Below are 13,348 nucleotides of genomic sequence, written 5' to 3'. Positions count from 1 at the left end.
TGTGACAGGAACTAAAGACTACCAAAGCCAATCACCTGGGAAGTCCTGGACAGTTTTCCACTCAGGAATAGACAGCTCATTGTGCAGCTGCTTTCCCTATTCTCCACCCAGGGGGAAGGGAACAGCATGTCTTAGATGTGCCACGATGATGCATCGGCAGTGAGTACACAGACTGGCACTTGGCAATAGACTAGCACAGGAGCAGCAGCTACTGGCCTCCAAACCCACCCAACTTGCCGTGAGAAATGACCAAGCAAAGCAGAAGGGCTCCACGCTCAGTGGCATGGGGATCCATTTTGCTAATGCTTCTCATCTATTATTTATTGCATTTTGTGGTACTTTATAGTCATGTAAAATCCTATTTTAAAGCAGTTATAAATAGGCAGAGCAACAGCTATGGTGGAGCCTGCTTCAGAGCTGGTTATAGCACCATCTGTTAAGGATTTATTACTGCCATTTCCCAGAATGACTTTTTAATAACTTATTAAGTTATATGGAGGAATGATTAAATAAATATCAATAGCGAAAGGGGGCCTATGCTTCCAGCCCTTGGGCAATACTCCCAGAGATTAGGTACAATCTCAGGGCATTGTCTTCAGTACAGGAGCATGGCGCTCGTGGTTCCTGCTTCTGCTGCCAACCCCCCAACTTCAGGCAGATTCCGCTGGCTGGGCTTTCACAAGGCTTCCTCACAGCAGCCAAGTACAATGGCCCTGGCAGAGGGTGCTGATCTCTGGTAAAGTATTTGTGCTAAGGAACAAAGATCCTGATTTCACAAAAGCATCCCTAGGACAGTGAACGAGACACAGAAAGCCTGACTTGTTTCCAAATGGAAAAATCACTCCCAGTTCTTTGACGCATCTGCGACTTGGTTTAATATTTAAGGGCACTATTCAGTGCTGATGGAAGATGCTGGCCTGACAGTCCCAGGCCTGGGCTACAGTGGGGTGGGGGTTTTCAAACTAAGATACGCAACTTCCGCTATGCTATTCACACAGCTGAAGTCGAAGTATCTTAGTTGGAGTTACCTGGCCGTCCTCACGGCGGTGAGTTGACTGCGGCAGCTCCCCCATCGAGTCCGCTTACTCCTCCTGCTGAGGTGGAGTACAGGCATCGATTTGGGGATATATCTAGACGAGACGCGACAAATCGATCCCCGATACATCGATCACTACCCGCCGAGCCGGTGGGTAGTGAAGACGTACCCCCAGTGACTAAAATTCTGTGTCTCTACAGAACACGAGCTTCCCCCTCTGGCTGCCCTCTGCCAAGGTCCTGTAGCCCGACCTCAGGGAGAGAGGAGAGTTCCGTCATGGCACATTTGCTTTTTGGCTGAGACAAAAATCCATTGAAACATTTACACTGGCCATTTGTATGATCTGGGTCCCAACCCCACTAGCACAGGATCAAAACCCCTTAACAAACCTATTTACCAGAGGGCCAATTACTGATAGGCAGATAGAAAAGCTTTGGTGGGTTCTAACTTGAGCCTGATTCAAAGCAGTGGCAGTTTCACGTTGCAGTTAAGGTTGCAATCAGGCTCAGCACTCCATTGTGCTTGGAGCTGTACAAACACAGAACATGAGATCTCTGCCCTGAGGAGCTAAGAGTCAAACAAGACAAGTGAGAGGGGGTTACAAATGTGTGACCATTTTTTAACAGTCAAAATAAACTCTCTCCGAATGCTTTTCAGTCTAGCACTCAGCACCTCAAGGTACTGCTTCGTAGTCCATTATCAATTCCCTGAGTTAACCTTTTCCTGGTTCTTTTAAAACAACTTTATTTCCAAAAAGAGTTTGGGGCAGGAACAAAAACACACAGAAGACTGCTAAGTTTCCATAGGAAAAAAATCTTTTATTTAACAATATATCAGGTTCCATCATGGCTCCATGGAATTCAGATTCCATATTACTGATTATTGATGATATGATACTGGGTGAAAGCAGCTGTGTAAAAGGCAAAGGAATAAAAAAAAAAAGGAACATGACAAGAACAAAAGAATACATGGTTTGGGTGAGCATGGCCAATAGGATTCCAGGACTCTGGACTGTGGCCCAGAAGCCAAACCAAAACTTAACAAATGGATGGAACATGATTAGAAACCAAGAGAGGATCAACCAGCCAGTGAGATGCTTGCCCACTGACTATCTTGCTCTAGGGCAAGGAGAAATACTCTGCACCTTACACTTCATCATGAGGGTGGGAAGGGAACAATCGTTCATGAGAAGAGGCACTCTCATTTTGGAGTGTTTCTCAGACCAAGTCATCTGTTGCCTGCCAAGGAGAGGCCTGAGTGGATGGACTCTCTGTGGAGAGGCTGGAGAGAAGGTGAGTACTTTAATTCTGTTAATGAAGGCAAAATGTGTAAACACTCATTAGCCCTGTGGCTGGAGAGCATCTGTACTCTCTGCATACAGATGAGGACATCAGTTACAGCAGCAGGGCAGCACAGCACTGGCAGCCTGACCACTAATCTTGTCCCAGAAAGTGTTCGTGAATCACCCTCCTTTGTCTGGTTCACTGACACTCCAGAAATGTATGAGGAATACTTGCTACCTCAGATCTTTTACAGTTGGGAGTACCCTGCTGGCAACATCAGCTGTAGGGGCAAGAAAGAGCTTGAGGTGCAGGAAGGAAAGGCGAGAGCATGATCCAGCCAGAATGCCTGTGAGACCATAACTGACTGTTACTGCTCCAGCACAGACGGGCAAGGGCGGCCGAGGCAGCAGCGCCACTGGTTGATCACATGACTTAAGGTCGTCCCCAACTTAGGAAAATGGAAGGAAGTTTAACTTGCTGCAGAATACTGGATTGTGGTATTTAATGAGATGACCCAAATGTGCACATGGCTGTGATGCATGGGCTCATCTGTCATGCCAGGGTGTATTTGCATACACACGGTGTGTACACCCCCCACGAACGTGTACCTGTTTACATCTCTGAAATGTGGGTGCACGCCTCGTTACGGGGTGTGTTTGCGCGTGCACTGCCATGGAGACAATGGGTTCTCTTGACCCTTTCCACCTCATCAACTTATCTTAACATTCCAGAGAACCTGGCACTGCAGTAATCACCTCACATGAACTCACTGTGTTGCTATAATGCAGAAGGTTTTTGGCATAACTAACTGACCAGCAGCTTTAATACACAGGGCAATCACCACAGACTCAGTCCTCGGAGACAGACGTACTAGGCCTCTTCCATCTCTGAACCACCTGCCATTCGTGATGTGACAGCAGAGCTGGAAATGGTTTCCATGAGGCACGTGCACACCTTCCCCCATGGGACTAACCTTTGGTGCTTCCCCACTCATTCACTTTAGTTAGGCAAAGTGCACTTCTCTAACATGAAGGCATCAGGCACAGTAAGGAGGGGTGGGGAGAGTTTAGCTTTCTCTTATCAATTAGAAAGAAGAGGGGGTGGGTTAACATCCCACCCCAGCACTGACAACTCACACATCACGAGGTAGGCCCCCCAAATTCATGAGTTTGGCTTAAAAACTTTTTTTTAAAATGTGTGTGTGGGGGGGAGGGAGGGATTTACCAACTGCTTTTAGAGCCTTTAGAGCAATGGTTCTCAAACTCTGGATTGCGAACCAATTTTAATGGGGTCACCAGGACTGGCTTAGACTTTCTGGGGCCTGGGGTTGAAGCCGAAGCCCGAGCCCCACTGTCTGGGGCTGAAGCCAAAGCCCGAGGATTTCAGCCCTTGGCGGTGGGGCTCAGGTTACAGGCCCCCTGCCTGGACTGAAGCCTTTGGCCCCTCACGTGGGGTGCTGGGGCTTGGGTGGGCTCAAGCTTCAGTCCCTCCTCCTGGGGCCATGTAGTAATTTTTGTTGTCAGAAGGGCATCGCGGTGCAATAAAGACCCCATTCCCTGATTCTCCATAGCTCCACCGAAGTGCCCGCGCACACACACCCTTTCGCCGATGAGCCTCCTGAATTTGATTGCGGTATGACAATGTTTTACACCCGTTCTTGCAGTTATTTTTTTTTTTAGTTCTCATTTGTTTTTCTAAGAAAAAGCAACCAGAAAATAATTCAGAGTTTATACAAAACATCTTTACATTATTTCTTCCAAAAAAGACTAGTATTTACACACAAAAACAAAACAAAAACAAAAACCACCTTCAATTCTTTCAGTGAAAAGAACAAAAGGGACACTCAGTTATAGGACCCAGCAGACTGAGGTGTGCAGCAAGATTACAGTTCAGATTTCACCCCTTGACATGGTTACAAGTTTTTTCAGCTGCCCACAGCTAGAGGAGTTAGTTACGTTTATGGGGGTTACTACCAAGCAACCCACATTCTGTTGATGATGGGTGGTTTTGCCCTTTCATTAGCAGTATACTACTAAGATTTAAAAATCCCAGAAAAACAGAGGAGGGGCGAGCGGACAGTCACTGCATTCAGGGGGCAGTAATAAACATTGGAGAGCTAACAATAAAAGTTGGAACAATTGTATTTATCTACTTTTGGTTTAAACATCTGGCCAGCCCAAGCCCCTTGTGTCTCCTAGCCCTTCCCATCAAGCATGCCTCCAGCTTGACCATCGAAGTCTCAAACCACTGCCAATCACTCCTTTCCAGGCTGGGAGGTGAAACTCCTTGTAAACAAACGGTTCTTTAACAATGCACACAGGCTGGGCTGCTTCTCCAGTTTTAGCAATCTCGATTGTTTTAGTTGCACTTGGAAACAGGATGCTGATTTTTTGGAGAGGGGGGATATCTCTAAGATTAGAATCTTTTCGCAGTTTTGCACAACAGACTCAGTCAATCCTCTGTGGAGTCCTGAAAAACCTGGACCTTGGCCAACGACCTCAGCCGAGCAAGCCTCAAAGTGCACTTTTGTCTAAGTGCTTTAGAAACACCTTGGCAAAACACTGCCCAGCCTGGCAGCTATGCGGCACAGCACGGCATCCTGCACAGACCCCCACAGCGGGGAAGTAAAGGTGCATTTGGGGAGGGAGCAAAACTGAAAGGTGTAAAATGAAACCTCTTGCAATCCTGACATCTCTCAGGGGCTGGCAGCTGAACAGTGTCCCTTCCGCTGTGCCTCAGCCCAGAGCCCACAAGGAGGGACAATGGGATCAGCTTAAGTTCCCTGTGATTCTAAGGCTCTTCTCCTCCCACCGTAAAGGCAGCCATGACTCTAGCCGGTTTATTGCCCTGCACGGTGCTGAGAAGTGGAGGGTGGGGGGCATCCTGCTTCTTGCCCTGTCTGGGATTGGAGGGAGAGGGAGAGGAGAATGGTGCTCTGCTCAACCCTGAGCTCTCATTTTTTCATTTCTAAAAAACTGAACAATTGCTCTTTGATGCAGCCCGCAGGAGGCCATTTCCACAGAGCACAGTGCCCGCTTTCCCCTCTAGATCTCAGTGGGCCCCATATCCCTCCTGGTTTTACATACGCCTTATGGAAATAAGTGCCCTGGGTTAGAGGGAGAAGGCACAAGGGCAGGATTCAGGAGAGACTGCCTGTAATGAGATCAGGACAGTGGAGTCCCCCACCGTATGCTGTGCTTTGTGTTCCTTCTCCCTACTTACTGGGCTGTACCTGGAGTTGGGCCACATCTCCCCTTGCAGCCTGCAGGCATGTGCTTATTGCACCCAGCTGCATTGCATGGTGGTGCTCTCCGGCCGTGCACTTCCAAAAAGCCAATTCTGGGGCCACCAGTAAATGTGAACAGTTGAATACACACCAAAGAAACATGCAGGGAAAACAGAGGGACGGTTAGGGCACTAGCCCAGCTCCTTAAGCAGAACCCAGCTTGGAGGTTGATGTGGGTGCTGTGGGCCCCTGTCATGTCCTGACAGCCTCTGGTTCCCAAGATAGTTTAAGATACTGTGCTGTAGCCAATCCCTTTCATGGATTTACAAATGGGATCCAGTAAACTAAAGAGATGACTAATCCCCGCCCAGAAATAGGGCTGGGAAAGGCAGATGGCAGCCTCAGAGTGAGTCCAGTGGACTGAATGACTCCTAAGTACTGTGCCCAGCAAAGCAGGACCTGCATGGGAGAAGTGATGACTCTTCCCCTGCTCCATACCTGAATCTTACAGAGAGGACAGGAAGGGAGAAGGGACTTTCTGTCTCTTGGAAATATCTTCACTATTTGGTTCAAGGATGAGTTAAGGAAATGTCTATCCCACAAATTTTATCCCTCACACTGCACTTCCTCCAAAGCAGCCACTTCCCAAAGGAAAAGGCAAGGAACAAACAAGCAACTCTCTCACTCCCCACCCATTCTCACGCCTGAGGCGGAGGCAGCATCAGAAGGGTCAGAAAACCCCCCCTCCCCGGGACAGCCGTGAAGGCAGCCACACAAGGTCACAGAAACACTGGCTCTCACCTTGTTATCACATCACACTCACTTAAGACAATGCTTCTTTTAGACCTCAGCTGGAGAACTGTGTCCAGTTCTGGGCACCACACTTTAAGAAAGATGTGAGAGTCCAAAGCACAGCAACAAAAAGGATAAAAGTTGTTAGGGAACCTGACCTATTAGGAAAGGTGAAAAAAATTGGGCATCTTTAGTCTTGAGAAAAGACGGCTGGGATGAGGGGGACCTGACAACAGTCTTCAAATATGTGAAAGGCTGTGATAAATGGGACAGGGAACAATGGTTCTCCATGTCCACTGAAGTAGGACAAGCAGTAATGGGCTTAAACTGCATCTAGGGAGATTCAGGTTAAATATTAGGAAAAGCTTTCTAACATCAGGGTAATTAAACTCTGGAATAGTTGTGGAATTATTATAACGGGTGGTTGTGAAATTGCCATCATTGTCTAATGCAGGGGTGGCCAACCTGTGGCTCCAGAGCCGCATGTGGCTCTTCAGAGGTTAATACGCGGCTCCTTGCCTAGGCACCGACTCCGGGGCTGGAGCTGCAGGCGCCAACTTTCCAGTGGGCTGGGGGTGCTCACTGCTCAACCCCCTGCTCTGCCCCAGGCCCTGCCCCCACACCACCCCTTCCCCCAAGGCTGCCATGCCCTCATTCCTCCCCCATCTCCTCCAAAGCCTCCTGTGCACCACGAAACAGCTGATCATGGCCATCAGGAGGCGTGGGAAGGGAAGGGGAGGTGTTGATCGACAGGACTGCCAGCGGGTAGGAGGGGCTAGGTGCGGGGAGCTGATGTGGGGCTGCTGACGTATTACAGTGGCTCTTTGGCAATGTACATTGGTAAATTCTGGCTCCTTCTCAGGCTCAGGTTGGCCACCCCTGGTCTAATGTGTTCCTAATAGCCTCTGAACACCTGTGAGGGATGGTCTAGGTTTACTTGGTCGTGCTTCAGCACTGGGCAGCACAGCATGGGGAGGAGGTGACCAGCCCTCTGTGGAGAAAGAAGTGGTTTGGGACTATTTAGAAAAGCTGGACGAGCACAAGTCCATGGGGCTGGATGCCCTGCATCCGAGAGTGCTAAAGGAGTTGGCGGATGTGATTGCAGAGCCATTGGCCATTATCTTTGAAAACTTATGGCAATCGGGGGAAGTCCTGGAAGACTGGAAAAAGGCTAATGTAGTGCCCATTTTTAAAAAAGGGAAGGCGGAGGATCCTGGGAACTACAGGCCAGTCAGCCTCACCTCAGTCCCTGGAAAAATCATGGAGCAGATCCTCAAGGAATCAATTCTGAAGCACTTAGAGGAGAGGAAAGTGATCAGGAACAGTCACATGGATTCACCAAGGACAAGTCATGCCTGACTAATCTAATTGCCTTCTATGACGAGATAACTGGCTCTGTGGATGAGGGGAAAGCAGTGGACATGTTGTTCCTTGACTTTAGCAAAGTGTTTGACACTGTCTCCCACAGTATTCTTGCCAGCAAGTTAAAGAAGTATGGGCTGAATGAATGGACTATAAGGTGGATAGAAAGTTGGCTAGATTGTTGGGCTCAACGGGTAGTGATCAATGGCTTCATGTCTAGTTGGCAGCTGGTATAAAGGAAAGTGCCCCAAGGGTCGGTCCTCGGGCCAGTTTTGTTCAATATCTTCATAAATGATCTGTAGGATGGTGTGGATTGCACCCTCAGCAAGTTTGCAGATGACACTAAACTAGGAGGAGAGGTAGATACGCTGGAGGGTAGGGATAGGATATAGAGGGACCTAGACAAATTAGAGGATTGGGCCAAAAGAAACCTGATGAGGTTCAACAAGGACCAGTGCAGAGTCTGCACTTAGGACAGAAGAATCCCATGCACCGCTACAGACTAAGGTCCGAATGGCTAGGCAGCAGTTCAGCAGAAAAGGACCTAGGGGTTACAGTGGATGAGAAGCTGGATGTGAGTCAACAGTGTGCCCTTGTAGCCAAGAAGGCCAATGGCATTTTGGGATGTATAATTAGGGGCATTGCCAGCAGATCGAGGGACCTGATCGTTCCCCTCTATTCGACATTGGTGAGGCCTCATCTGGAGTACTGTGTCCAGTTTTGGGCCCCACACTACAAGAAGGATGTGAAAAAATTGGAAAGAATCCAGCGGAGGGCAACAAAAATGATTAGGGGACTGGAACACATGAGTTATGAGGAGAGGCTGAGGGAACTGGGATTGTTTAGTCTGTGGAAGAGAAGAATGAGGGGGGATTTGATAGCTGCTTTCAACTACCTGAAAGGGGGTTCCAAAGAGGATGGATCTAGACTGTTCTCAGTGGTACCAGATGACAGAACAAGGAGTAATGGTCTCAAGTTGCAATGGGGGAGGTTTAGGTTAGATATTAGGAAAAACTTTTTCACTAGGAGGGTGGTGAAACACTGGAATGTGTTACCTAGGGAGGTGGTGGAATCTTCTTCCTTAGAAGTTTTTAAGCTCAAGCTTAACAAAGCCCTGGCTGGGATGATTTAGTTGGGGATTGGTCCTGCTTTGAGCAGGGAGGTCCTGCTCAAAGCCTCCTGAGGTCCCTTCCAACCCTGATATTCTATGATTCTATGAAAGGGGGCTACACTTGCCCTCTCGAGGTCCCTTTCAGCCCTACATTTTTATGAGATGTTGGGAAATCCCACCCCAAGGACAGACTGGGAATGTAGCCACCGACCCCTTGGACACAAGGTCAGCATGGCAGGACCTTCTCAAAGACGTGCCAAGATCCCTCAAACACTGCCACTCAGTCATGTTACTACTAGATCTGGGGCCATAACTGCAAGGAACTGCAGTATTCCTGTGATGGGTTCCTCTGTAGTGCAGGACACAGCCATTCCTGCCCTGTGAGGTGGGACGCATGCATTCACGGAATGGAGCCAGATAGGGTGATCTGTTACCTAGTAAATCAGGAGGATGGAGCAGGGTCTTTGACTGGTGTTCATGCCATGACAACAGCAATCAATAGGGTTTGCTGAAGCCATGAAGGAGCTAAGCCCAGCTTCTAGTGCTGAATGACTGGCTCATGCCTGGCAGTCACTAGGGAAAACAGATCAAACATACATAAGAGTTCTAGAAATGAAAGGGTCAGTGGGAGAAGAGGCCCAGCTGCTCTTTGTGGAAGGGGTGAGGATGCTGGGGTACATGGGGGCCTAGATGGCCTTTGAGTTTACTCAGAATTCCAACCACCCCAGCTCAGCCAGGGTCAGAACAACCTAACTGTTGTGGCCACTGAATATCTGCCCCACCCCCAACATCAATGCAGTTTGCTTTCTCCTGCTCTCTTAACATTTGCTCTAGCCTCCTGAGAACATGTCAAGTACGGGCTTCAGAGCAGGCATGATTCATTTAGTTTCCTGTCCAAATGGAAGCCCTGTGGCCTGAACCCAAAGAGCAAACCAACTTCAGGATCTGCGGAAACGACAGAGCCAAGAATGAACCCTGTGACTAAGTTACTGAATGCTCCCACCCTTTCTCTCAGCCCAGTCCCAGATCCAGCCTGACTGAGGCGATCAGTGAATGCTGTCCTCCTGCCCTCTCCCTGATGTTGGAGAAAGTAGCTCAGCCTCTGTCCTAGGAAAAGAGATCAGGCAAGGGGCATGCCATGAGGAAGACATGCCTTTCTGAGGAGTTCCCACAAAGGCTACTGTCTTGTTGAAAGGGAGGAGGCTCCTGGCTCTGGTGGCATGGGGTAGAACCCTGGATTTTCTCATGCACTGACCATTTGAGTTATATTTTTCCTCTCCCCCCTCGTTTAAGCAGGTAAACAAGAGTTGACTGCTACAAACTTAACACAAAAGTTTAAAATGGCAAGGACAGCAGAAGGTGAGAGTTTGTGTCCTGGCAGAGCATGGCCAGGGGATTGGCATGGCAGAGGGAGAAGAGTATGCCAGAAGGCTGTAGGTGGTGGCTCAGAGTCCCACCAATATTTCACAAAAATAAAAATGTTACAAAAGTTAAAAAATAATTATAATAATAATAATAGTATGTTGGGTTTGTCAGCCTCCTCCCTGCACAGGGTCTACGTCCTTGGCACACCTACGCAAAGTGCTGCCGCAAGCTGCTCATTCCTCAGGTAAGTGGAGGTTCTTCTTGGGGCCCACAAGTTAATCCGACTCCTAGGACAATCCTGGACCAAAGCAACAACCAGCACAGCCCCAAGCACAAGAATACTTAACATAATATAGATGGAAAAGCTGAAAGGGACATCCCCAAAACAAGAGAGGGCAGAGTTTTCTGGTATCGCCAGGGGCATCAGAGTGAGGAAAGGCACAGCGCCCACGCACAATGGCTGCTGTGCGCAGCTAGGGCCACATCACGGTTAGATGTGTCTAGAGCCAGGATGCAGTCTGAAGCAGGAGGAGGATGCTGAAGGTCCACCCTCGAGTTTTGGGATTACAAAAGCTGAGAACTACAAAACTAAATACAAAGGGGAAAACAGAGCGAGAGCGTGCGAGTGATCCACTATCAGGTGCGAGACCCTTGCGCTCCCCTGGTCTTGGCATGTGGTTCTTTTCACTTCCTCCCTCACAGAGCGAGCACACTAGTGGGGAGAGCCAGCGGCTGCCCCCAGGGCCCTCAGCTCTCTAGTGCTCTTGCATTGGTAGGATGCCGAGGCTCAGACCTTGTAGTAGGCCTCAGACCTTGTAGTAGATGTTGGCTGGGCTCTGAGGGGGCATCTCCTGGACAATGTAGACGGGGTGCCCATAGTCCCCGCTCACCTTTTCATAGTGAGGGCAGTAATTATTTTCTGTAGTCCGTAAGGGGATGATGATATCGCTGGGTTCTGAACCTGCATTACCACTGCACTTGGGACTGGCCAAGGTGCTAAGTGACAAGGCTGCTGACCGCTGCTGGGTGTGCTTCCGGTGCCGCTTGCGGATCTTGATCAGGAGGACAACAAGGAAGATGATGATAAGGATGAAGATGACACAGCCTGCACCGATTGCAGCAAATACTGCCACCTTAGAGCTGAAGAATCCATCACTGCTACCTTGGGTGTTCTGCCCATCTTGGTTAACGGAGCCTGGGGCATGGGGGAGAAAACAAGATGGATTAAAGTGAGGAAATGACCTTCCTGCCCAAGCATTTAGTCATTCTCCCTTCCTCCTCGGGGAACCTGGGCTCTTCTCTTGCTTAAGCCACAAAAAGAATTTACATGGTCTCAGCCTAATCCTGTTGCTCCACTGCAAAGCCACCACACCCAATTTAGCAAGAGTGGTGGACGGGAATAGCAGGGGGAACTGCAAGTCAGGGATGAGGTACACTGGTAGAGCTCTCGGGAAGAAGCTTGTACGGCTACCAGCACTTGGCCCAGCTCCAAATTCACCCATCTGCATAAGGAAAAGGAAACTCAGTTCACTAATGTACTCCAATGGCAACTGAAAAGTAGCTATTATAGGATGGGACAGAAGAAAAGGTTAAGATACAAGACTGGGCATAACCCAAAGAGGCAGAGGAAGAGAGTTTACCAGGTGATTTCAGGGGGTAGGGTTTGAAGTTCAGTCTAAGGCTTGGTCTATACTTAAAAGTTATGTCAACGTAGCTACAATGGTCTAGGGTGTGAAAAAAATCCCTAACCAACATAATTATGCTGACATAGCCCCCAGTGTAGACGCAGCTATGTCGACAGCAGAGTACTTCTGTCAATATAGCTAACATCGTTCTGAGAGGTAGTTTTCCTATAACAGAAAACCCATCTGCCGGTGTAGGTTATGTCTAGCCTGGTATAGTCCCCATAGTGGAGTCATACCCTATGCTGACACAGGCTATGTCTAAACTATGGAGCCTAAGTACCTGGTTCCAGTACCACACCCAGATTTGAGTACACACCAAGGGGCTGGCAATACCCCAAGGGCCCCCACTCTGCTATATTTGCATCTCCAACCCTTACAGATGGTAGTCAGCAGCAAAGCCCTTCTTCCGAGTGAACTGAGATAGCAGAGGCAACAGTCCAGTTAGTGGGAACATGAGACCCATTGATTCCAGGAGGAGGAATGGGTATATTCTGGAGAAACCCCAGCACAGCAGTGTCCACAGCATATCTTCTTTCACTTTGCATGTACTGGATTCCCCATGTACGTAACCCCAATTACTCAGTCTCAAGAAGCAATGCAATCTCAGGATATGTTTACACTGCAAGTGACGATGTGTTTGTAGCATGGGTAAGAATACTTGTGTGTTACCCAAACTACCTAGATTAAAGCTAACAATAGCAGTGTAGACATAGTGGCACAGGCTAGCAACTAGAGTAGAATATTTACCCAGGCTTCCTAGAGGGCCTGTACTCTGGTTGCTAGTTTGTGTTGAAGCCCATGCCACCATGTCTACACAACTATTGTTAGCTTTAATCTAGCTAGCACAGGTAACGCAGGTATGCCTGCCCATGCTATAATCACACCTTCACTGGCAGTGTAGACATACCATAAGAGAGAAACCTTGGCCACTCACAGACACTGTCGTCCCATTGTTGCCCCCTTTCCTCACCCTAATCTGACATCCTCTCTTTTCACGTTCACCTGACTGGACTGGAGACAGATGGCTGTTCACATCCAGTATGTAATCAGATGAACCCCAGGAGTCCCTGCTCCCCCCAGAAGACTAGAAAGCTCTACTGAAAGTGGTTCTGATGCCTGTAGACCTGCCATATCCTGTTACTGCCCCCACCTCCCTCTAACCCCCAAGTACAAGGCAGGTCTAAGACCCATGAGGGGAGCAGTTTGGCTTCCTGTCTGTATCACAGATGGAGAAACGAGCAACTTTCCCCCACTTCATCGGATTCCACTTTTCCTGACAGGAACTCAGGAAACCACCTTCAAAGGCCTTTCACCCAGGCTTGGCTCAAAAATCCAGGCAACCTCTATTTTTCTGACCCCCCCAACTCTGCCTCAGTAAACTGACAGATAACAACCAATACAGAGGACAGGAGCAAGAGAGTGCTAAAGGAAAACTCCCCCTGCTTAAGACACCGGGGAGCTCCAGGTACTATCCTTCAGAGTCCAAGT

At 48.7% G+C, this 13,348-nt stretch overlaps 1 protein-coding gene across 1 annotated transcript in view; it reads right to left on the bottom strand.

Moving 5' to 3' along the window:
• Positions 1-1,953: 1,953 nt before the first annotated feature.
• EFNB1 (ephrin B1) overlaps positions 1,954-13,348 on the bottom strand; it is a 134,877-nt gene continuing 123,482 nt past the window's right edge. The window contains exon 5 of the mRNA XM_084639378.1: positions 1,954-11,370. Coding sequence (XP_084495504.1) covers positions 10,982-11,370 — 389 coding nt within the window. The 3' untranslated portion in view covers positions 1,954-10,981. The remainder of the gene's footprint in view (positions 11,371-13,348) is intronic.

This window comes from Lepidochelys olivacea (assembly GCF_965140295.1).
Source record: "Lepidochelys olivacea isolate rLepOli2 genome assembly, chromosome: 9".
Lineage (NCBI taxonomy): Eukaryota > Metazoa > Chordata > Testudines > Cheloniidae > Lepidochelys > Lepidochelys olivacea.
This window is presented reverse-complemented; position numbering and strand designations above follow the sequence as displayed.